The sequence below is a fragment of the Furipterus horrens genome, unplaced genomic scaffold (genome assembly GCF_987537825.1).
Source record: "Furipterus horrens unplaced genomic scaffold, mFurHor1.1.pri manual_scaffold_11, whole genome shotgun sequence".
Lineage (NCBI taxonomy): Eukaryota > Metazoa > Chordata > Mammalia > Chiroptera > Furipteridae > Furipterus > Furipterus horrens.
Window position 1 is genome coordinate 80769162 of NW_028327181.1, and position 24945 is coordinate 80794106.

Below are 24945 nucleotides of genomic sequence, written 5' to 3' on the forward strand. Positions count from 1 at the left end.
TTTCCTCCGGTGGCTGTTGTCTGTCTCCTCGGAGCAGTGCCCCTCCAAGCTTAAGGCTTTGAACAGAGTTGTGAGGAGTAGCTTGTTCATTAACATTTCAGAGGGCAGAGGTCATGTCTCAGCCTGTGGAGACCTTTTCCATGATGCTGTTTCTCATCTAAATCCGTCTCTCATGGGTCGGTACTCTGGACCTGTTCCCACTCAAATTTTACACCTTCTCACTGTGATAGCCTGGCTTTAATATAGAATTAAATCATGTATATTTTTTAAAAACTCGTATTTAAAATTTTTCTTTTCCTTGCTCTAAATTGCAAGTCAGTACATCAATGCTTTGTTTCTAGGGGAAAAAATGTTGCTTTTTATTTGTGGGTAGCGGTCGAGAGGCATCCCTTCCTGAGGGCTGTTGGGTCTTAGCATTAGTACTGGGCAGGGACTTAGGAGGGTAGGGCGGCTCAGCCTCAGCATGGCTGTTTCCGATTGACCTGGAGAGCGCCTGGCTTCTGGGAAGCTGTTTGCATGGGGGCAGGGTCTACAACTGCCCTCTCTCACCTCCACAGCTACCCCTCTGTCATAATTAGTCATTCCCATCTCTAGATGTCACTGCTTTTTCAGCCCTGCCTTTGCCACGCACCCCCAGAAAACTCGTCCCCAGGGTTCTGGTCTCTCAGCTTTGGGCAAGGAGAATCTGTGCTGTTCCCTACTTCTCTTTCCCCCAAAAGTCTAGTATCCTTTCCCTAAACTGACCAGAACCCAGAGCTTGTTCCAGCCTTTCCCTTCACCCTCTTGCCTGGGTGCCTTCTTCCAGTCTCCAGATCCTCTCCAAACTCTTATCAGCTTCAGCAGAAACAGCAACCTGGAGCCATGGCAGGAGTGGGGGGTGGGGGAACACACTCATAGGTAGGGTACATGAGTAGTATGGCTCATGGGAGCAACTGTGACGGCAGAAGCCACGTGCCAAACCCGACCTGAGCAAGCCCCAGGAGGCCTCAAAGCTCAGCAAGCCTATTCCCGCCCCTTACCCACTGGGAGGTGGCTGTAGGAACCATGCTGCAGAGCCAAAAAGCACTGGGCTACATTTCAAAGTACCCTAGGTACATTATTTCAGGACTCACACAATAATCCCAGGAGGGGAAAAGAGCATGGATCACTGAGCCCAAGAGCCCATTTTTCAGAGGAAAAAGTCAGAGGTGAACTGTCTTTTCCCAAGAACGCATTTGGTAACTTAAGAGTGTCAGGGTCAGGCCTCAAACTCCCATCATCTGCCCCAAGGCCCAGCTCTTTCCAACCCCAGGGTCCTTCTCTCAATGGCAGCAAAGAGGACACAGGAGAATAGGAGAAGCAGGGGCCTTTATTAGGGGCTGGCAGACGGAGTGGAGGTGGAGGTGCTATCCCCAGGCCTGGGCCTAGGAACAGGCAGAGCAGAGGGCCCTCAGAGCAGGAACCCCGCCCCCATCCCAGGTTCTTTCTCCAGCCTCCCCCTGCCTCTGGGAACACAGAGCACCAAGAACTGGCAAGCAGGACCCTCCAGGGCCACAGCTTGGAGTGGAGCGCAGGATCCAGGCTTCTACCTCCCCACAGTGGGAGACCTGGGGAGCTCAATGCATCCCTCTCCACCAGGATTAAGTGGGGGCATTCCTTCTTTGTCCCCCAGAACAAACTCTTGTTTTCTGTGATGGGGGAGAGGGAGTGGGGCTTGGGCCTTTAAGCTGGACCTAAGAAAAGGCCAGAGGTGAGACCCCCAGGAGTTTCTGAGACCCCATCTTTGCACCTGCAGTCTCCACCTTCCCTTCCCACGGACTCTGGTGAGCAGCTCAGAGCCTGGGCCAGTGGGGATCTGCTCCAAAGACATCTGTGGATTTCAGAGTGAGGGTTTCCCCACCGCCAAACTCATCCATATGTACATAGGGCAGCACCCAGGTGACAAGGGAGCAGCTGCAAGGGGCTAGTAGGAGTAGCCACCCTTGGGACCAAAGGGCTGGGCTGGGCCAGCCAGCTCTGGGAGGTAGGCGGGGCTCTCATCCAAGTGGGACAAAGGAACTGTGTCCTCCTCACTGACTGGCCTGTCAAATTCGGCCTTGAGAGCTGGACGCTGATTGTCCGGGAAGGCCAGAGAGAAGAGGGCCTCAGGCTCACACACAAACTTGTACACGTAACGCTCGCCAGCCACCTGTGGGAAGAGAGGGGCTGGATCAGGCTCACTCCCTCTAGGTCAATGCAGGGGTGGGGAATGGGTCCAGGCAGATGTGTGGGGTACATTTCTCTCCCATACTGGTTCCTCTCATCAGCCAGCTCCCTTCTTGTTCACCTCTAACTCAGTCTCTCCATGCTTTGGGCTTCTGTTACTGTTGAGCACTTCCATGGGGGAGAAAAATCTTGGGACTGTCCACAATTTTTTGTCCCTTCTGCACACTTCATTATCTGCTCCTACAAACTCACTAAGAATGTTCTCTGTCCTGTCTCCATCACCTTTCCACCTGCCCCCACCCTCTTGTCCCTGAACCCTTAGCCCCTGACCTTCTGCATGATGCCTTTCTCATAATAGTATCGGAGTGAGCGGCTCAGTTTGTCGTAATTCATGGCTGGCCGGTTCTTCTGGATACCCCAGAGCCTGGCGACCTGGGGGAACAGGAGTTTTGGGATGGTAATGCTAGTTCAGCAGAGGAAAAATGGGGGCAGGTCAGAAAGAACACTTGAGAATCTTAGTGCAGAATGCTAAGCTGGTCCTGCAACTAAGCAGCAGCCTACAGACCCAGGTTTGGGCAGAATTCAGGTTAGGTAAAGCAACAATGATGGTGAAGACACAGGCTACCCATTCCCAGGTTCTCATCTCCAGGCCCCAGAGCTGTTGGGAGGAGAGGTGGGGACATTGGAGAGGCCCACCTCCTCGGGCTCAATTAGTTTGAACTCCATCCCCCGGCCTGTCCAGGCAATGAAGTGAGCATTTGTTGGGTCATCCAGCAGGGCCACCAGAAACTGCCACAGCTGCAAGGCACCCCGGCGCTGGTAGGGCGGTCCCTCTCGGAATGCTCCAACCCCTTCCTGCTTGATGTCTGCTGGGGACACAGGAAACAGGAGGGCAGGGTTTGTGCCTCCCAGTCCCCCAAGCAACCTTCTTTCCCAGGGGTCTTTCCAGGCCCTTTTTCCAATATGTCATGTGATTCCCAGGTGACAGAGGCAGTGGATAAGACCCCTTGACCCTCTCATGAACAGTCGCTTCTCTGACCTTCAAATTTCTCAGGGACGACACAGACATCATCTGGGAATGGTCGCACAGGTTTCTCATAGCCATAGCCTTGAGGAAGAAGTTGGGGGTCACTCAAGTCTGGGGATTCACTGAATAGGCCCCAGAGTGTCCAGAGGGGCTCCTGGCCAGGAGACCCTCCCCCGTGGCAGGGAGTAGAGGGCTGCCTTACCCATGGTGCTGTCACCTGGAGAGGGTCCGGGGAATCCCTCTGTGTGAAGGTACATTGATGCACACCCAGGGACATCTGGGGGGAGAGAGAAGGGTGCTGTTATAGGTGGCTGGGGCAGGAATGGAGGTGGCAGGCCTACACACATTTAAGAACTTCCTGCCAGCCTGCTTTCTGGCTCTGTACCCAGCTGCCTGCCTGCCTGCCACCAGCCCCAGGGGAAGTTCAGCCAGAGTGGGTGTGAGGCTGGAAACCCTCAGCTTGAGGGCTGGGCCACAGGGCAGGGATGGCAGCAGCTGGGGCTGGGGTAAAGCTGTTTCACAAGGCCCAGGATTCCAGGGAGCAGCTGTTTCCTGTGAATTTAAGGGGAGGAGGGAGGGTTAGAGATGAACCTCCGGGGAAAGGGTTCAGTGTCCATGTCTAAGACTCCCTTGGAATGGGCTAATCTCCGGTCAGCAGGTCAGATTCCCTGCCCAGTGTGTATGGGAGGGAGGGAGGGAAGGGTGAATGGAGGAAAAGAGGGGGGTGGGACACAGGGGGCAAGGGGTGGGGAGGGGAAGAAATTGCATGTATTTGTATCTGGGGAAGAGGCAGCAGGCACTGGGCCGGGTTTTTTTCAGGTCTGACAGCAGAGCACATTCCACTCCATTTCACTCCATTCCATAGGATTGAAACCTCCCCACTCCACCTCGAGGCAGTTGGTTGTGTGAAGCCATCCGTTTAAGTTCCAGCCCCTTCTGCTCAACCCCCTCCACTCCCACTTATGAATGAGATGGTGAAACCTGACACCTCCGGAGGCGGGAGGGTGGGCTCATTCATGCAACCATTTTGTGAATGGAATTCCTGACTCCATTCAGAGGAAGCTGAAGGGGGAGGGGCAGGAGTTCAAGGGCATGTAACATGATCTCCTCCGGTCTACATCCTTTGAAGGTCAACAGCAAGAGCATCTCCCTTCTCTTTCTTGCATCTCACTGCCAGGCATGGCTCAGGATTATGCCCCAGGGTTGAGGAAATGCACCCTCTGGTTCTCACTCGGGTAGCCTGGCAGTTTGTGGTTCGGGAAATTGGAAAGCTCTGGTCGGTTCTGAGCCTACTCTGATCGCTGAATTTATTTTTCTCACGCAAGTTTGCATAGAAACTCAAATGTGGGGATGGTAACAATGTAACAAGCCAGGGTTTTCTGGGCCCTTGCTAACTGAGAACCCCTCACTCTGCACTGGGGGCTTTGAACTACAGCTATTTATGAATACGGCTGAGTGCATCTCACGCAGGTCAGCACCAGGTGTAACTATTATAGAATTTACAGCAGTCCCTATTTCCGGTATCCAGCTGTGGCCAGGATGGTGGGTCATCCATCAACTTTTAGACTTGAACAGGTTTTGGGAACCACATATTAACCCTGACTCCCAAGTGGGGACTATGAGCCTGGCTAGTTCCAAGTTCATGTTTTTCTTCATTCAAATCCCTTTGTATTTTTAAGTGTCTGTATCCTCCAACTCCAAGCATTCATGCTCCTTGAACAGTACTTTGGTCTCCGTAGATAATTAAAACACCTGCTAAATAGACGTGGAAATAAATGCCTTAACTTTCCTAATAAGTCACATACTCCTTGAGGGTAAGGACCTACATTCCATTTATCTTTGATCTGAATTAGTTTGCTGACTGAAAATGACAATTCTTTTGAAGCTATGAAAAAAGTGAATGAATTAGACTTATGAACTAATAAAAGGATAGGAAGGTAAAAATACTTTTGATCAGGAAGACATACTGGGGGTTATCACATACCACCCCGCCCAGCCCTCACCCCAACCCCTCACACCTGAAATGTCTCTTACCTGAGTCGTAGGCGAAGTCCGTCTGCTCTTGTTTGATCACCACCCCCGCCCCTGGGTACCTGTGCCCACTGACCCCACCCTGGCCCATGGCCAGCTGTTCATACAGGGGGTCAAGGTATTCCTGCTTGAAGCTCTGCTGGGGGTAGGGTGGGCAGGGCTCTGACAGCTGGTGTTGGTAGGGGGCTGGGAGGGGTTCCCGGCCCCCTCCCTGAGAAGATGTGAAGGAGTGGCAAATATCCAAGGGCTGCTGGAAGACGGAGCTGGATATGGTAGGATGGAGAAGGAAGAGAATGTCAGATTGAGCCCTCCTCGTGCCTGCCACTCCCAGAGCTTGCAGAGTAGGCTCCAGTGTGGGTGTGTGTGTCAATATCCCTTCCTCCCCCCCCCCCCCCCCACACCAGGTCTCTTAAGGGCAGATGCAGAACACTCTGGGACTGAGGAAAAATGGCCAAGATCTGGGCCCACATTCTGAGGAGTCTCCTTACCTATGCTCCCCGAGGTACCCATGGCCAGGGTGGGGCTGGGAGGTGCCGGAGGATCTCAGAAAACTCCGTTGTTCTGCCCGGGGAAAGGGCTGCAGGGGTGACTGTCCGGAGGCACCAGGGACAGGGGACTTGATGGCGATTTGTCTAGGGGGGTCATAGGCACTGGAGTTGAGGGGGAGACAGGGGTGAGGGGGCAGAGAAGCCGGGCAAGCATCTTCAAACCCTTTGTGCATCCCCAGAGAAGCGAGGGCAAAGGGATTATAGGAGAAGGAAGAGGAGAGATGCTGGGAAAGGAATGGCATGAGCCAGACTTGGCCCCAAATGAACTCCTTTTCTCTTCATAAAAGCTGAAACTGGGTGTAGTCTGAGAACACCTCTCCCCCCAGCCCAGAGCCACCGGGTTGGGTGGGACAGTGGCTTCTTCAGTGGAAACAAATTCAGCCCTGGCCCTTAGCACACACCCGAGCCCCCTGCTGCGATTCTCATCCTAACTGCTCCGAGGAAATCCTGAGCTGTACTGCTCTCTTACGGGGGCTCGGAAATCCTTTCTGCTGTCGAACATGCCCCCCAACTGCTGCCTTCGCTCACGAGTGCCTCCTTCCCTCCTCCATCCCACCCTTCACTGGCTGTCTGGGGCTCACCTGGAATAAAGGCACTGCTCGCCATGGTGGTAGGGGAGTGGCGGCTTCCTGCTGCAGGACAGGGCCGAGTCTGTGCGGGGACTCTGGGGCTCCTTCTTGATCCTGGTGGTGGGGCTGTGGAAAGCTACTGCGGGGATTGGGGGAGGGGGGCAGAGCAGGGCCAGAGTGTCACCCAAGAGGCAGTAAGAACTTCCAACACCTTCTGATCTCTGAGCATCAATCAGCTGGGCTACAGGTACAGCCTCATTCCCTCTCTGGGTTTCAGTCAGGCACTTCTAAGAAGTTTGGCTATTTACATTATGTCTAGTTTTATACATCAGGTGAATGTCCAACATTAACCAAAGAAACAGTCTAGAGGTAAACACGTGTAACGCAACCCCCAAACCCCCAAAAGCACCTTTGTTGGGGTGAGCACCTGCAACCCAGGGCCTGTGGTTTTCCTGAGTGCCCTGGAAAATTCCAAGGGAAAGAAATGTTTTCTTATTTGGGGCTATAAAGAATATTTCTTTTTCTGCTTAAGGCTGGATATTAGCCTGCTTGCATGTCAGCTGACTAACATCATACACATGCTCCTAATTATCTGTGAAAAACATTGGCCTTTCCTGTGGCCCCTGGTGGGCCCACAAACTCCAGCCACCAGGCAGAGCAGCAGAGTTGGTTCCAAACCGACAGTGGAAGATTCTGTTTTACTGCCGTCAAATGCCTGTAATCAACTCTTCTGTTATCTGCTGTTTTCGATTACGTGTGCCCTGTTTCATTTCATTGGTGAAGACAGTTGAGAGCAAAGTATGTGCCATTAAAGCAGGATTTTTCAACAGCAGCACCACTGACATTTGGGCGAGATAATTTTTTGTTGGTTGGAGGGGCTCTCCTGAGTACCACAGGGTGTTTAGCAACATCCCCGGCCACTACCCCCTAGATGTCAGCAGCATCCACCTCCAGTTGTGGCAACCAAAAATGTCTACAGACATTGCCACACGTCAGGGAGTGGGGTGGGCAAAATAGCTCCCAAGTTGCATGAAAGTAACTCAGAACTGGACCAAGCCCCCTCATTTCAGAAATAAGGAAATGGAGAATCAGAGAGATGAAATCTATGCTCCAAGATCATACAGCTAGAACGGAGAAAGCCCTGATTTGAACCAAGGTCTTCATCTCCCACTTACTGCCTTGGTCTTTGAGTCCAAACCCAAGAATGGGGGAACCCTGCCCTTCACCCCTTTCTTTAGGAGAGAACAAGATGATCTTTTGTCATTGTATGACTCATTTCCTGCCCTTCCCCACTCCCCATTCCCTCTGCCCAGGGCCCTCTACTCACAGTTTTCTGAATGGAAATCAGGAACAAACTGTTCATCACTATCTGGTACCTGAGCTGTGGAGAGAGGTCAAAAGTGAGTTTGGGATGGGAAGCCCTGCATGGCAGCCCATGGGAGATACAATTAAGGCAGCCCCGCAGACTAGCACCAGCCCAGAAAAAGAAACCAGCCTTCCTAGGAATAAAGGCAACTCCATCCTAGGTCCTAGTGCCCTCCATCTCTGGGCTCCATTAAGACCCTGGAGGGGAGGCTGCAAATTCCCAGAACCTGTCTGAGCAGATTCCAGTCTTTTCCTAGATGCTTTGTCTTTATTCCCTCCATTTTTTCTGAAGTGAAGACAGCCCTGCCCCTCAAGAGTTTACAAAGCTCTCTCAAAGCTGACAGTAGAGTCACATCTGGGATGGGTAGACATTACAAAGAGTGAGACCCTGTGGACTTTGAATCACATGGGGAGATTCTGAATCTGAGCTAAACCCAGGAATCTGCATCTTATACAGCTTCCAGCATGAAATCTAGAAATCTAGATCCTGGGAAAGGAGATGGAATGAAGAAAAGAAGGTGGTTTGAGAGAGAGAGAGAGGAAAAAAAAAAAGGATGACAACGGGAAAGGAAGAGGCTGGGGACACTGGGAGGTCAGGTGCCTTTCCCCTTGATGTGCAGCTAGAAGAGAGGAGGGCTCCCCAGGCATGAAAGTCTGAGGAGCATTCCCAGGGTGCCAGTGTGGGTGGAACTGGGTTTGGGGATTAGGCAGCAAAACTAAAATAGAACAGTAGCTCATCCACGGCCTCCAACCTGGATATCCGGATTGATTTCTAGTTCTTACACTGGCCTCACCAACTCCTTCAGGTGTATCTACAGCTGAGTACCTCTCCTGACCCCAGAGTCTTTGCCCACTTTTGCCCCTTTCTCAAGAATAGATTATAGCAGGAAGGGGAAGGGTAGACACCAGGAAGAACTTCCAGATAGCCCAGGAAGAGAGTGGCTTGAAGTGAGGTGATAAAACTCAAGGAGACCGTTCTCAGATTGGACAGTGGGGAAGCTGATGGATTAAATGACCAGAGCTGGGAATGGCTGGTAAGGGTGAGGGTCCAAGGAGATGGCTTGAGAACACCCCCACTTGTCCTAGCTTGTATACACCTCCAAACTCTACTGCTTTGCTCCTGGGCAAAGGTTCCATAGTTTCTTCCTTGGATTTCAGCCACAGTTTCCAGTCAGAACTCCCTACTTCCACTACAGCCTGTAAGTCAGCTCTCCACTTGGCTGTCAGTGATCTTTTTTACAACAGAAAACAAATCACACTCTCCCTTACTTACAGCCTGAGTCCCAAACTCTACCCCTTGGCCTCCAAGGCCCCACATGGTCTGATACTGCTTACCTCTTTGACCTGCCTCTCCCAGCTCTTTACTCTCTAGAGCTCTGGTCTTCTCTCTGGTCCTCAAAGCTGATCAGCTTGATCCCTCTTCCTCAGATCTTTGCCTGCCTGTTTTTCCTGGCCACTGAAGTCTAAGCTCACGTTGTCACTTCCTCAGAGACTTTCTCTGACCACCAGACCAAAGTGGTCCCACCCAGCCCTTTCTCACATTTGTTTCATTTTTCCCCCATCATTATGGCTACCTGAATTTACTAACTTATGTTTACATGTTTATTGTCCATCTCCTCTACCAGAAAGTTGAGCTTGTTGAGGGCAGGGGCTTTATCTGTCTTGTTCATCTGATTCCCCGGTACAGGAACAGGATCTGGCTCAGAACAGGGCATTATTTGTTGACTCTGTGGGTACACATACAATGACCTCTGTCCTCAGGCTGGTGGGAGCCAGTGTGGTGGGCCTAGGAACAAGCACTGAAGAGATCCTAACCAGCCAGCTCTTCCTTTACCCTGAGGGCTCCCCCTCTCCACCACCAGGTAACAGTAGAGGCAGGTCCTCTGGGGAAAACCCATCTCACATGGGATCCTTTAGGCTGTGGCAGGAAAATTCTTCACCAACCTGCTTTAAACATCAGAGGTACCAAGTGTTTTAAGATATATGTTTATAGATAGTTGACTTCTTGGCAGAGGGATTGGGAGGAGGGGGTTTAAGAATCAGGAGCCACCAGCAGCTAAGGAACTTATGAAGCGTCAGCACAACACAATTTCAAAGTGATCAAACAGATTAGGAGGACGTGAAATCCCTTGGCAAAAACAAGAACACACAGGCAGCACGCACCTTTTCAGCAGTGCCACTAGGGCACAAAGGCAACCATTCCCAAGCTGGCCCGAATCAACCATCTGGGGACATTGTTAAAACATAGATTCCCAGGCCACCCCCACCCCACCACCAAATCTCATCCCACAGGTCCGGAGCGGGGTCCAGGTGCAGGATTAGGAAAACACTCCCCAGGGGCACAAGGCCCACGGTCATCCATACTGTGTCCTCTGGCCCAACCACAGTATGGGGCTGGATGGCGCTGATGGGAGCAGGATGAGCAACATTTCCCTTCCTGCCTCTTAGGCAAGGAGGATCCCCAGGCAGTGGAGACCACCTGGAGGCTGAGCACTTGGGCACCCTCTGGGGCTTCAGTAACTGTTGCTTTCTACTGAGGTAATGGGCTGGGGACGTCACAGGCCAGTTGACAAGACCCTAGAGAGCCTTAGGGGTCATCTTGCCTCTCCTCCCACCTCAGGCTTAAAGGTTTGACCAGAACCCCCTCTCCACAGCAGTCCCAGAGGAGGCTACCCCCGCACACAGACCACACCCCCAAAGAGGTAGTGCCACCCTGCTCTCAGGACTGGGAGAAATCAGCAGAGGCAAAAATGGGCTGTGGCGAGAACCCCAGTCCCTGGTTGGCCCTTCCCTAGAACACCTGCTTCTCCCAAAGGGGCAGGCCAGGGCCTTAGTTGCTCAAAGACAGAAGAAGGAACAGAAACATTGTGCCTCATGTTCCTGGAGAGCAGGAGAATTTCTAATGACTATGTTTGGTCTCGAATGCACGCTAATCTCTTTTATTTATATATGTTGACTTGGCTGAGTTCTGGCTGCCAAGCCAATGTGGCACAGTCTTCCCCCAACTCCATCCTGGCACTAGGGTTTAGTTTATTTGCCCGAGGACATTGCAGGTGATGAAGGATAGCAAAAGGGCCAAGCCAGCATAATGCCCAAAGAGAGAAAATTTTAGGGAACGTCCCTCTAACAAGGAGGGGAGGGGCAGAAGGAGAGGAGGGGCTTGGGGACTTCCGAAGCAGAGCTCCCCAAATTGGAAGGTTAAACCAGCCAAGCAGCTAAGCCCACTCCAGGTTAGCCACCCACCTACATCACACAGTCCCCATCGCCTTCCTTTCCTAGGGTCCAACCACAGGGTGTCGGGGCCTCTTAAGGAGTCCTGGTGGAGAGGCCGGGAGCCGTTCTTCTGCTCCAGCTTCAGAGCTCACCCTTACCCCGCCCCCACCCTGGCAGTCTCTGTACTGGAAGAAACCAGTTCTCTATGGAGGAGACAAGAGGCTTCTAGAAGGTAAGGAAACAGAAATATGTAGAAGGAGGTACTGTAGCTGAGAAAGACGGGGGGAGGGGATTAACCTCATCTCTCCCCACAGACACGCTGAGGCACTGGCATGCATACACACGGATTCACACACACCCCAATTCCTTTCACTCCACAGCAACATGCGAGTGAAACATCCCCCATGCACGCCCTTCACACATAGGGTCTTCTTTGGACTTACAAAGACAAAGGGGGAAACCAAAGGGAAAGGGGACGGGAGACCTTAGAGGAGGACTGGGAAGCAGAGGAGAGCAGAGACCCATCCCTTAGAGAATCTCATAAAAGGTATGGATCATTCTCTTTCTAACAAATCCACATTCCTACGTGTGTGGAGCACCCCAATTTTACAGTGTCAGAAGGCTCAAGGAACCCTGCAACTATTCTGCAGAGCTTCTGGGACTCCAGATTCAAGCCTTACACAAAGGACATACACGGCCCCCGAGTCAATGTTCCTTACTACCAAATAGACCAAAGTCATTGTCCCCGAGGGTTCCCCATGAGCCAGGAAAGGAACGCTGGATCAGAAGCAGCACACCTTTTACCGTAACCAGGCACACAGCTTGGGTTCAGCCTGCTCAAGCCTGCGTTTTCCTACTGCAGTCTGATCCTTTCTCCAGCAACTCAACAGATCCCAGGCACCCCAAAACCAGCCATGCCCTCTTGGACTCAATTCGTCCCCCTCACTCTATCTACAAAAACCCCAAGCCCAAAGATATTTTAACTGCCTGCCCCCAGAACCCCACTCACACTCACCACCAACGATACCTGGACATTGGACTCTGAACCCACAACCACATTGGCCGGATCCAACCTGGGCACCCCCCTGAAATTTTCACAACCCCCCTTACCCCACACACACTCTACAAGGATCTGCTTCTTGTCTCCAGATTGGGGCTTTTGGAAAAAAAAAAACTGAAGGAGGGCGGTTGGACTCCGGCCCCCGTTCCTACTGACTTGCCCCATTACTGGCAAGTTTCCAAAGGAGCTAGCCCCTCCCTACCACCCCAAAACTCCCCCTGAGCTGTAGAGGTCACTGACCTGGTGGGAAGAGGCAGGAGAGGAGGCTGGGGTGGTGCTGGGATGGTGCAGGGGGACAGGGCCCCGGCAGCTGCATCTGTCTCCGCAGAGAGAGCGAGAAGGAGCGAGCGGCCTCAGCATCCCCCCCTCAGGCCTGGCCATCCATCGCCAGCTGGGAACCTGAGCTGCTCCCTCAGAAGGAAGGAGAGGGAACCAAGGAGATCCCAGCGCGCACCCCCCTCCGTCTTGTGATCCCCACCCCCACCTCCCCACCCACTGGATTTAAATGTACAGAGACTCCCAGGACAGCAGCATGATATACACACTTGCTGTCACACTGACACATGCAGATAGACACACGTACAGTCAGTCTCTAGACCCCCACTGCCAAGGGGTGGGGCTTCTTAGGTTGAGAGGAGACGAGAACATTTTTCTCCCTTTCCCATTTCAAACCCAGGCACAAATTGACCAGCTGCTGCCAAAATGTCAACCTCTGAGCCTACCCCTAGATCACACCTCTGGGAGCTCCCCACTGTGGGGGGCACAGGGACCCTCAGCTGACCGACAAGGAGCCTGGCGGGCCAGACAGAAATCAGGCGATGGAAAAGGAAGTCTTCGAGAGACCGTGGAAACTGACACCTGCATTCTTCAGCCACAGCCCAGCCTGGGACCTCGGAAGCTCGGGAGGATGGGGAGACTGGGCATAGCTCTGCTTTTAATTTGGAGATGGGCACCCAGGACTTGCAGAGTCGGGAAGATGTGCACAATGTCCTCAGAACCCCCAGATCCCTTCAGCACCCAAGTAGCTGGTGAACCACAAATTCCATAAAATGCCTCAAGCACTTGCTCTATGCTAAATAGTCACTCTGATAACATATATTTTTTTGGATACCACAGTGGTCAAGACAGATCTAGTCCCATTCTACCCCAAGCTTTTATAGAGCATTCCAGAGGAGCAGGGTTGCAGTTTTAAAAAAATCACCAAGGATACCCAGGTGTTCCTAGCGTGTGGCTTCTTGGTTTTCAGTGTTAAAATAAAGGGACTCTAAGATGGGGTGTTGACCCTTCCCTCTCGGAGACTACCTAAACATCATTAGCTTCCTACCTGCAACCCAACAAGCAACACCCTAAAAACACACCAATGGTTCCCAACCAGGAGACCCCCCCAGAACCCACTTCCCCACTGAGCCAAGGCCCAGCTACTGACCCCACCTCAGCCAGCTTGCAGCTTGCAGCTTGCAGCTTACAGCCAACCCCCTGGGAAACAAGCGGGGAATTTGCCTGGGGTGGAGGAATTCAGAAAAAAGGAGGAGAGAGATCAGTTGCCATCAGAATTACAATCAAGGCTATTGGGAGGAAGGGGGCAGCTCTAAGCCCTCTGACAAAGTGCTGCAAAAAAAGAATTATTTAAACTTTTGTTGTTCTTTTGGCTCAGACAGAAAATTGTTTGGCGCTGGGACTTGGGAAGAACAGAAATCAAGGGTTTAGGTAAAAATCAATGTTTTGGCAATTCCTGAAGATAGGTTACAAATTAATTGCTCTTTCTCCTCATCCTCTTCTTCCTCACCCCCCACCCATCCCCAACATATACCTCAGCCTGGTGGCTGCTGCCAAACAAATTTTGCAAATGAAAATTTCAACCAGGAAAATGGGCCTGGGGCCAAGTTCCATTCAAATAAGCAAATACCCCACACAATGGTCTGATTCATCCCCAGGCCTAGTTACACAAGCCTGGCTCAGGGCAGAGAAAATAAATATCAATGTAAGTGTCCACATTGGGCACTGGGGAGAGCAGAAAAGCAGGGAACTTGGGGAGGGGGCCTTGGAGAGCTTCTTGAGGCCAAGGAGAGAGGAAGTGGGCTAGGCTGGAATACCGGGGTAGAGAGCACCCCCCCACTCCAGTAATAGAAAAGGTCACAAAACTACTCACCTTCAGCGAGCCACGTCTCCTGGAAGTGACTTAGATCCTGGAAGAGATCTGAGGGGTGAATAATGGAATTGGAGGTGAGGTGGAGGTGATGGTGAGACAGAGGGAGCCTCAGCGAGCCCGGTGATCCCCCTTGGGGTAATAGGGGACGAGAACGATCAGAGTCCCTTGGAGGGCGAGTCTTTTTGTCAAAGGGGCGGGGGCTCCAGGATCGGTCCTCTAGGTGTATGTGGTGGGGAGGGTCGCGCGGTTTGTCTCTCCGGCTCTTTACCTTCGGAGTCGGGGGGCGGCAGGGAACCCGGGTCCATGAGCTTCCCCTGCGGGACCATTAGCGCTTCGCGCAAGCTCCCATTTCCGGGTGATTTCTGCGGGAAAGGGGGAGAATGCCCCAGAGTCACCCTGAGGCCGGCTGGTCTAGGGGGTGGAACTGGGTTCCCGGGGTGACTCAGAAGCCGGGCAACCCTGGACCCCACTAAGAACGCGTGGAAGGGGCTGTGGGGCGGAGTGCAGGGCAGGGGCGGGCGTGGAGGCAGGCGCGGCGCTCACGCTGCAGAAGGTGTAGGGCACTTGCTGGTCCACGTATCCGCCTTTCATCCTCCGCTCCATCCGGCCGCTCCCTCCGGCCGTAAGGCCCGGGCCCCGCGCGGGGGCAGAGACCTGGGGGCGGGGGGGCTGCGTTCGCACACCGTCCTGGGGAGGCAGCGGGGTGGGGGTGGGTAAGGGCGACGGGGAGGGGACCGGCCCCAGGCTGTGGGTCCGACGGCAAAACTTCTCCGACTCACTCAGGCGATGGGGGGTGGGGGTGGGGGTGGTTTCCGCTTGCTGAGCTGAGCGCCACCACCACTCCCCTCCCGCCAAAGGAGGTCCCACCTGCTCTTGGGAGCCGGGGTCGCCGTTTCGGCTGCTTTCTGCAGCCCTGCTCTGCCCAGGCTCGGTTACATAAGACGTGTGTGTGTGTGTGTGTGTGTGTGTGTGTGTGTGCGCGCGCGCTTGAGCGCGGAGGAGCGGTCGAGGCGCGCACCATTCGCACGCCCACAACTCTCGCGCCCCCTCCAACCCTGTATCCCAGCGCCTCCCACAACCCACCCTGGAATCTGCGGAGGTGGCAGTGAGAGTGTGGGGTGTGTTGGAGGCGAGGCAGGGAAATCACGGACACTCTCCCTCCCTCCCCGTCCCGCAGCTTCACCTGAGGCCGGGGCTTCTGTGCTGGAGCCGCGGGGGATCCGGAGCTTGCCCCGGGGCCGCAGCGAGGGCCGCGGGGCTAGGCGGGAGCGAGGCAGCCCCGGCCCCGGGTCCCCCGCGCACCAGCTTGTTTTCCGGGCGTCGTGGACAGTCGTGAGCCCGGAGGGGCTGCTGATTGGTGCATTTTCTTTGCCTCGGCCCAGGCTACCCCCCCTCCACCGACCCCCCCCCCCCCAACACGTTCCCTTTGTTTCATTGACTTTTGTGAATGAAACCCCAGGGCCGGGCACGCCCGCCAATCCGGAGACTCGCTTCGCCAAACCAGGGGGCGGAGTTTCCCAACGGCGGGGACCAATCAGAACGCAGGGGCTGCTTCCCGGCTTCATTCACTGCTTGGGCTCTCATTCATAAAAAAATAAACTCGCGGCCGGAGTTCATTCAGAAAGAGCTGGGAGGAAAGGAGGGAAGCCGAGGACTGGACGGCTTCTCCGCGAGGCTCGGCAGTGACCCTGGGTCTGAGGCTCAGCGAGCTCCTCCGGCTGGAGTCTGCACGCGTCTCTGTGCATCTACATGTACGTGGGAGTGTGAACATGTACGTGTGCGTGCCGTGGGGGGAGGCGAGCGGACTGGTGTGCCCAGAGGAACAATAATAACTAGCATTTATGAAGCGCTCCTCTTCCACGTGCTCATTTCCCATAACCTGACGAAGTGGCTGTATTGTCTCCATTTTACAGAGATTGAACATGAACACGAACACTCAGAGGGGGGCCGTGATTTGGCTGAGATCACTGTCAGCTTCTGGGGTTTACAGTTCGCAATCGCCCGCATTCTCCCGTGCAGCCCCTTGAGGCCACAATTAAAGCTATGTGACAACAACTAATACACAGTAGGCACTCAATAAATGTAAGCTGGCATGGAATCCAAGCTTTTCCTCAAGGGTCTGTGCTCTGCAGATCAGTTCTGTGACCCACTTCCTATTGATTGCAGCAGAAGCCCCAGCTTGGACCCCTGAAAGGACAGTTCCTTTCAGCCATCTTTTCTCTTATCCTGAGAGCAAACATAGGATATTAAGGAGCAAAAGCCCTAAGGGATCTGATGATCTGAGGGCAGTACTGGTTTCATTTCTAGCCAAAGAGTTGTTCATAGTCTCTGTCACTTCGTTTATTCACTTTATTCAATAAACATTTATTGTGCCAGACACAGTGCTGGGTGCCAGGCAAACAGCTGTGATCAACGCAAGCACTTGGGAGTTCGGTTGCTTAGGCTGCAGCCATGGGGACACACAGGATATGAAATCCCCCAGGCCTTTTTTTCTGAGACAATTCTTTAGGTCTAAAGTCTATGCACTTCTTCGAGGAGAGCCTGATTTTGCTTCCTGCCTTTTGGAGAAGGAAATGATACATATGAGTTCTTTCAGCCGGTCAGGGTCAGAGCAGGGACTAAAACACCAAACTGCTAGCATCTGTTTAGGACTCATTCCACATCATTTTGGAAAAATGAAAATAAGTTTCACTATTTTTGCTGCTTAAATATTCTTTTTTTTTTAAAGATTTTATTTATTTTTAAAGAAGAGGGAAGGGAGGGAGAAAAAGAGAGAGCGAAACATCAATGTGTGGTTGTCTCTCGCATGCCCCAAACTGGGGACCTGGCCTGCAACCCAAGCATGGGTCTTGAATCAGAATCGAACAGGTGACCCTTTGGTTCTCAATTCACTTTGGCACTCAATTCACTGAGCCACAACAGCCAGAGCTACTTAAATATTCTTTAAGGCTCGTGTCTACCGCCTCTCTCCTCCAGGAAACCTTCCAGATAGTCTGAATCAGTTCTTTAGGGACACAGCATTCTTTCCTATATCTCTGGTGTGGATGTCTTTTATTCTGCCTCATGGTATAGTCATCCCTAAGTAAGAAAAGCTCTTCAGGGCTCAGAGGTCTCATTTGTCTCTGTAATTCTTCCCCTAGCCTGCTTCTTACTTCTGAGGGTCCCATGAAATACCTGTTTGGTGAATAAGTACAATAAAGACAAAACTAATGGAGCTTAGCAGGAACCCTGCCCAAGGGAGGAAAGACAAGCCCAAGCAGATCCCAGCTCTGGGGCTGCTTAGAACCAGTTTAGGGAGGAGCTTGTGTCTCTGGGCCAAGAGAGGTGGGGGAGGAGAACAGAGGGTTCTTCCTGAAGGCAGCTCTGATATTGACCTCATACAATGAAGAAAATTCTGGTGGGTCCCAGAGCAGGCACTCCAGTTAGGGGCTCTTTAGGGGTTCCCAGCTGGTTCTGAGTTCTTACATTTTATGGAGAGGTCCTAGCTCCCTGGAGAGTAACTGCTCCATCCCAGTCCCCATCCAGGGACCTCCTCCTCTGGCTCTGGCTCAGCACGCTGGCTGGCTGGCTGTGTGAGAGAAGGTACCACTGTTGTGTCACCTGGCCTCCCACTCAGCAACATCCAGACTCAGAACAGTGAGATCTCCAGGGGGACTATCTGAGTGTCTTCCAGGGCTCAAGACAGTTGGGAAAGGAATGGAGAAGCTGGAGGTTTCTGTTGGAAGTCACATCACAATAACCAACATTTACTTGCCATGCTCTGCTGCAAGGACTGGACCTGCATTAACTCAGGCAGCCTTCACAGCAGTCCTGTGAGGTGTCACCCCTCATTTTACAAGTGAGGAAACTGAGGTTTGAAAATACTCATCAACCCCAGGAGTCCACTCAACACACTGAGGACACCTCAGACAGACTCATAGGTGCATTTTGAGGGAACACAGGGCAAGCCAGATGGAGGACAAGTCTGAGCCAGAGAGTACACATGGACACACCCAGATTAAGTATGCTCACAGTGCCCTCCTGGACACACACAATGTACTACCTGACAACCCCCATCACACCTTTGGTGGGGGTTGCAGAGGTAAATGTTTCCTTCCTTCTGGTATATTGGAGCTGGACTCTAACCAATTTCCCAGGAGTCTAAACTATAAAATGTAAATATGGGTTTTAGATATGCAGATGTTCATGCCAAGGCAGCCTGAGGCTTACCTCTGGGATGTGAAGGAAGGGGAAGCTATTTGAGGCATCTGGATCAGACTAAGAAGCCCAAGAATCATTGAGAAGCGGACTCTCCCCAGGGGGCCTTCAGATAAGGTAGTGGCAGGGGGCTGGGTGACCTGTACAACCTGACTGTGAAGGGAAGGCAGAAATGTCTTCAAAAGTCTGGCTTCCTCAATGTCTGGAAGAGCTGAGAGTCCCACAGCTTAAAGGATGGGGCTCAGAGGGTAACAGAGGGACAGCTCTGTAAGGCCAGATGGATGAGATAAATGGGGGTAAGTGGTGTCCTATAATCCTTTACTGTTGGCCAGACTGAACTTCTCACCATAAGGAATGAACCAGAGAGCAGGGTGAGGTGGTAGGGATGGAAGACCTTGAGGTCTTCCTATGGGAGGTGAGTCAGGACCGCCAAGAAAAAAAAGTGCCGCTCTTGAACTTCCTTTTGTCCTTGTCTCACAGCCCCACGTTCACATGGCTTCCTCTAAACTGCCAGGGTTCTGAACCCAGGGACAATGGGTGTGTAACCTCCTGAAATCAACCGCTTACCTATATCAGGGTGTGCAAACGCATGTGCACTTGCTGAGGAGAGGGTCTGTCAGGGGTCATCGCACAGCAGGATGGTGAGGGACCACTGTTGTCTGTCATCACAGCTGACTTTACAAGACCATAGATCTTGTCAATATTGTTACCTTAAAAATAGTTGGAAAGGTATCACTTTTGGAGAATGTGCTTGGGAACGGTTTCCTTTGCTCCTCTCCACCCTCCACTTACCCAGAGATCTCTCTTGAGACCCCACAGGAAAGGGACCCCTCCCTTCAGGCAGCTGGCTAAGGAGCATGTTGGGCTACAGAGGGAAGGTACAGGGAAAACTGGTGCCCTGCTCAACTCCAGAGGGCGCCCTGGAAGAGCAGAGCTGTCTTAGGAGAAAAGACCGAAAGATTGGGCCTTGGATGGCGACTGGGCCTCTCTCTCCCTTGTGTTGTAGGGGTGGGATGTCCTCAAGAACCAGGGGGAGACGATTACCCCAGCCTGACTCCCCAGGGATCTCCTACTGCAGATGTAGCCTACAGTCAGGACTTTGTGGTGGGAGGTTTTGGTTCCCTCATCTGTGGTGACAGCTGTGATATTCTCAGGAGTAGAGCAATGGACACAATGACACCAATTGGCCAAGTCAATCCCTGGGCAGAGTTTAGGATTCCTCCTGGGGAGTCATCTTTTAATTGCTGTATAGGAACTTGTCAGAAAACCAATGAGGAGCACTGAAATATTTTTAAACAAGGCTGAATAAATATGTCCTCCTTGCATCTGGAATATTGTTCCAGGAGGAAAGGTTGAGGCTAATGCTGGGAAAAGAGTCTGTGAGGCCAAAGAGAGACCAAGGATGCCCCAAGGAAAGTAATTTTTCTTTTTCGAGGGGGCTGGTGACTTCAGCTTTTCATATTTGCTGCCTACAGGACTCATCCAAAATGCGAAGCCTTCCTTGTCCTGTCCTGTCTCTTCCCCTATTGGTTCAGATTTCAATCCTCTGCTTTTAGACAGAGCGCCCCAGCTCAAGGGCAGGATCTCTCTGAAGGCTGCAGGATATAAACTTCTATTTTTCTTTTAGAAAATTTCCCCTTCCTTTTAAAGAGTGACACATGGACAAATGTCAGCTGACTGAAGAATTGCAATGGATTCGGTGCCAGTTGGGCAGAGTCCAGGATGCTCCATTTTTTAATTAAGTGCGGACTTGAATTATGAGGGCCACAGCTCCCACTGGGCGGGGCTCTGCCAAGGGAAGGCAATTTCTTTCTTTAAAGATTAAATGCCATTTATTCCACTTAATCTCCCTCAGTTCTCTGAGAGTGTCTATATTTGCTTTTGTCATCACCAATAATGGGCAATCCAGTGGATGTCCCAGCTTGCTAGGGTGGCTGTAGGGAACCCTATGACTGGCAGAAGCCTCGAACTTGACTCATCCTGGACTCTTTTTCAGGGAATGGTGGTAGGGGCAGGAGTTCCTTTTTTTTTTCTTCCCCAAACAGCAACTCCCCATTTTGTCCCTGTCTGTCCCCTCCCCCGACCCAACCCCTGGACTGTCCCTGATGCTCTAGGGCTTTCCCTGGGGAGCTGTGGCTGTAGATTTATTTCTCCTGTTGATTCTCATCTATCTTGCTGGAGACCCCAGCCCAGATTTATCTGGTAATTTACAGCCATAGGTGTTAATTTACGATCTGGGGCCATGGAGCCTGGAGCCCAGGAAATGGTGTTTCTCTTGGGTGAAGGCACTGATTTCTTTTCACTCCCTGGAGACCAAGCACCTGGGTGGAGAAGAGCAGGGCAGAAAGGAAGGACTTTGGGGGAGCATATGCTGAGAGGACACAATTCCTAACCAGAGGAGGACCAGGCATTCTGGATTCCAGTTGTAGTTTCCAAAATATGGTGTTTGCACGCATGCTTTACCCTTGATTGTTTTCCTAAGTTTCTGCAGATGATGTTATCTTGCTATACTTTCCCAGCATTCCTCCAAGTAGGTATATCTAGTTACATTTTATAGTTGAGAACTCTAAAGTTCAGAGAGCAATTTGCTTTGTGTCACTCAGGAGTGGGGGAGTAGGAGATGGGACCAAACTACCTCCAGATTCCCTCTCTGGAGCTCCACTCAGGGGTGGCCACTTCCGAGAGCCATGTAGAGACAAAAGCACATGTTCTTACCAGCCTGATCCCCAGTCCTCTGATATCCTGACCCCACCTGACCCTCCCCTCCCTGACATTTCCTTTTTATGTTCTTTTTCTGTCTACAATCCCACTTTTCTGTTAAGAAATACCAGTCAGGGTCTTGTTAATTGTGTGTCTTCTTAGGGGGTGGTTCAGCATTTTCTTAAATTGCACATCAGACGTGAATGTCTCCCACAAAGGGAAAACTGATGGGGGTGGGGGTGGTGGTAGAGTGTTTTGCTCCCTAGAAATTAAGAATGTAAAGTATATTTAATTAAAATGATAAATCTGATTTTCAGTTTTGTTTTTACTACTGCTAAAACTAATCTATTTTATGCACATTTGCAGAAGGCTGCAGCCATCAAATCAGAGAATATTAGAGCTGGGAGGCACCTGGAGATCTTTCTGGGCCAAACCTTTCATTTTATAGACAAAGAAACTGAGTCTTAGACTGGGGAAGGAACCTTGAAAGTTCCAGTGATGTGTGAGGGGTTGGTTCTTTCCTACTTAAACTTAGTGGTGTATCTCAAGGGCAGGAATAAGTTGGCTCTGCTCCTCTCTCTTTAAATATCTCCCTCCCTCGCCCCAACCCCAGTGCAAACTTATGTGGGAAGGGGCTTGGCCTCTGGAGCTCCTTTCACCACCTCCCCATTTGGTACCCAATTACTTCTCTACCCAGTTCCCTCCCTCTCACCCTGTGTGGCTTCCCGGGCTGGATTCTTATTCTGTGTGGATCTCACTTGGCGAGATTTTTCGTTGTACTTGGTTCTGTATTTTTCTCTGCCTTACTGCAAGGTGATAACCAGATCTTTTTTTTTTTCTTTTCCCAGCTATGTCTGCAGCATTGAAAATAGAAGCCATTGAATTCACATTTTATGTTGCTTTTGCTTAAAACAAGGTTGTAAATGTTGTGAAATGTTTTTTTATTTGAGAAAGGTGAACATCTTGAGCAGCATTGACAGCCACATGGTATAAAATTCAGAAGCTGTTTAATGATCTCTGGTATAATTTTATTTTAACTTCCTGGAGGCAGCCAAGATAGTCAAAGTCTTGTGCATTCTTGGTGACACAGACCACATATACATATACCACAATTACAGACCTCACACACATACATCAATCCCTTCTCCCTTGTTTACACAAATGATGCGGAACTGTGTGCACTGTGGCAGGAACATATCAAGAGCCAAAGAGACTTCATCCTGACAGAGCCTGGCAAAACCGGAGAACATGGAAGTCAAGGAGCAATTTATGCAGCTGGGCTAGAACTTTTGGAAGTTGTTCTGTATACTGTTAGGATGATTGTGTTTAAAACTAAAAACAATATAAACCGTTGCATAAATTAGAGGAAGTCCAGACAGGATTTTAGGATTTTCATCCTAATAACCATTACCAAACCATTTTTTTAAAAAAATTGGTGCCTCTATTTAGGAGGAGGTGTGAGTCTGACTGGGGTTACCTGGCCCAGGTCCAAATCCTGCTTGTGCCCCTGAACAACTTTGGGATCTGGACAAGTCAGTTAATCACTCTGAGCCTCAGTTTCCTCATCTGTACAATGGGGATAATAAGATCTACCTTGATTCTTGCTTTCGGTTACCTTATAGGAGTGAGGGGACTAGAATAATGTGTTGTCAATGCTGAGTTACCAGGAACACGCCTCCTTTAAATCTCTCTGTGTGTCGTCGTCGTCGTCAGCAGCCGTCCGTCTCGAGAGACGATGGTGTAGCTTCTTAAGAGTCTGTCTGCACCGCCGAGAATGGCTGTGCAGTCCGACTCGGGAGTGACACGGTATCTGTCTCCTCCCGTGTTGAATCGATATCTTGCGATGTCGCTGGAGTGTCCTCTCCAGTGAAGCTGAAGCTACAGAGCCTGGGCAGGGTGATATGGAGGGTCTGCTGTTGCCCATGCAGCAGACCCCCCCTCTCTTCGCAGCTGAAGGGTCCAAGGGAAAGACGGAGTCAATACAGCTTGGCTTCAGGTGCGCCGCAGGAGTTGCCGGTGTTGACTACAACGTCAAACCGCCTTAGGGACTCCGGCTCCGGATTTTCTGTCGGGGTTTACTCCCTTAGCCTTTCCCCTGAAGAGGTATGCCGCAAGGCAGCGGAGGTTTTTTGGAGTCAGAGTTTTCCTTCTCTGATGTGCCCTGACTGGAAGATCAAACCAGCGACACACACAAATCTCTCTGTGTGTATGTGTGTGCATATACACCCCGGCCTCTGTGGCCGTCCCCTTTCCCTTGCACATCCTCACTTCACTACCTCCTCCACTTTAGGCCTCTCTTGCTCTTACTGTGTGTGGCTGATGTTTGGATGGGGTGTCAGGTCTTGTGGGCAGTGCTGGACTAGCTACAGGATCAAAAGCACCCATGGCAGGAGGGGCTGAGTCCCAGCAACCTGAGAACTCCCCTCAGGGAGATCAATCAGTCAGGCATGGTTGCCAGGGTGAGGAGAAAGCAGGGCCCCTGTGATTGTGTGGAGCTCTTTTTGGCCAGTGCTGACTGTGCCACTCACCCTCTTCTGGTTGCTGCTATCCTGGGGAAACCTCAACAACTGCTTAGCTGTGTTTCTGATGTGCTTCTGATGTGCCAGCTTAGAGGCAGTGAGTGGCCTCTCTCATATTCTGGGTTTAGGTGGCCAGGCTCGTTTAGATTCTATGGGAAGTGGCTTAGAGGCCCCTGGGGCCTAGTCTGCAGTGGCTGTTGGATGTCTAAGCTTCTAGGGACAAGGGGCCCACTTTCTTTGACAGAGAAGCGGGGAGTCTAGTTAAAAGGCAGGAGGTGGCTGACGAGGGAGGATTGTGGATCCTCGTGTTTGTGTATATACATAGGTTATAATAATCACTGCTTTATTTCTCATTTCCAAGAAGTTAGAAGGTTGCAGTAATTTTTTCTGAATGAGGAATCCCCTCTCAGAGACTCTAAGGTTGTGCCCAAGACAGCTGGCACATTCCATGGGAAATGTCTTTCTGGAGCCTGGGGAGCTGCATAAAATAGAGGAAATGGCCCCATATGTTTGATCCGGTTTTCATCAGAAATCTTTGTTAATGTTGGTCCTAACCCCAACTGCAATTCAGTCTCAGCACGTGTTTTCCAAAATATATCTTGTGCAAAAACTTGTTCTTGGCGTCCGGAGGCTCAGAAATGAGTCGGGCCCCTATGCCTGTCTGAGGAACCCACCATCTGGTCATGGGACTGTGGGGGTGGGGAGAAACTATACATCCTCAGTGATTTGTGCAAAAGCCAGAGAGGGCTCCCATTCACTGGAGGAAGCGAGACTAGGGGTGGCGGCTTTAGTCCCGAAGTTCCTATTCCTTCAAGTCTACATTTAATACCATTCCTTCCCTGACATCTTCCTTGGTACATTTATTTTCCCCGGGAGCTGGTTACCCTTCTTCAACTTTTCTCAGTGCAAGTTGCACAGAACTTAATTTATTCACTGGACAAGGTAAGGGGTCTCTCAGTCTGTCTTCCTTGACCTTGCATTAGAATCCTCCTCAGACTTGTTTTGGATCGCCCCTGCCAATGGATTTTAGAAGTTCTTTGGGGGCAGGCTGGGTGGCTCACTGCTTTACTGGCCCCCACCCTGTGGTACCCAGTCTCCGCCCTAGAGCAGTTGGGACTTTACAATCTGCCTGCTGAGGCTAATGGAAGACAGCTGCTTTATGCAGTCCCTGGAACGGAGTCTGTGGTCAGGTGATGCTCTCTGGGCAGGCAAGCACCGGAGCCTCTAAAGCAAGGCTCAGGAAACCAGGGCCTATGGGCCAAGTCGGGCCCAGTACCTGTTTCTGTGTGGCCCATAAGCTACTAAGGGTTCTTACCTTTTGCAATGATTGAAAAAAAAAATTAAAACAATATTTTATAACATGAAAAATATAAACCATTCAAA

General features: G+C 51.4%; 1 protein-coding gene and 1 long non-coding RNA gene across 5 annotated transcripts; one reads left to right on the forward strand and one right to left on the reverse strand.

Annotated features, from left to right (window-relative positions):
* Positions 1-1330: 1330 nt before the first annotated feature.
* Positions 1331-15388, reverse strand: ETV4 (ETS variant transcription factor 4). 4 transcript variants are annotated; one of them, XM_090292278.1, is made up of 13 exons: positions 15330-15388; positions 14690-14833; positions 14415-14508; positions 14147-14194; positions 7687-7740; positions 6372-6495; positions 5731-5892; positions 5246-5505; positions 3414-3488; positions 3224-3292; positions 2881-3053; positions 2515-2616; positions 1331-2167 (listed from the first exon to the last, which is right to left on the reverse strand). In XM_090292278.1, the coding sequence occupies exons 2-13, from the start codon at positions 14747-14749 to the stop codon at positions 1943-1945; spliced, it is 1446 nt and encodes a 481-aa protein (XP_090148404.1). In that variant the 5' UTR covers positions 14750-14833; positions 15330-15388; the 3' UTR covers positions 1331-1942. The 4 variants fall into 4 exon arrangements, with proteins under 4 accessions (XP_090148404.1, XP_090148405.1, XP_090148403.1 ...); XM_090292279.1 differs by having other exon boundaries at positions 5731-5874; positions 6372-6498; XM_090292277.1 differs by having other exon boundaries at positions 2881-3050; positions 6372-6498.
* LOC149998543 (uncharacterized) lies at positions 14009-21990 on the forward strand. Its single transcript, XR_016514215.1, has 3 exons — positions 14009-14220; positions 21410-21552; positions 21892-21990. It is a non-coding gene; the product is annotated as an uncharacterized LOC149998543 (long non-coding RNA).
* The last annotated feature ends 2955 nt before the right edge of the window (positions 21991-24945 follow it).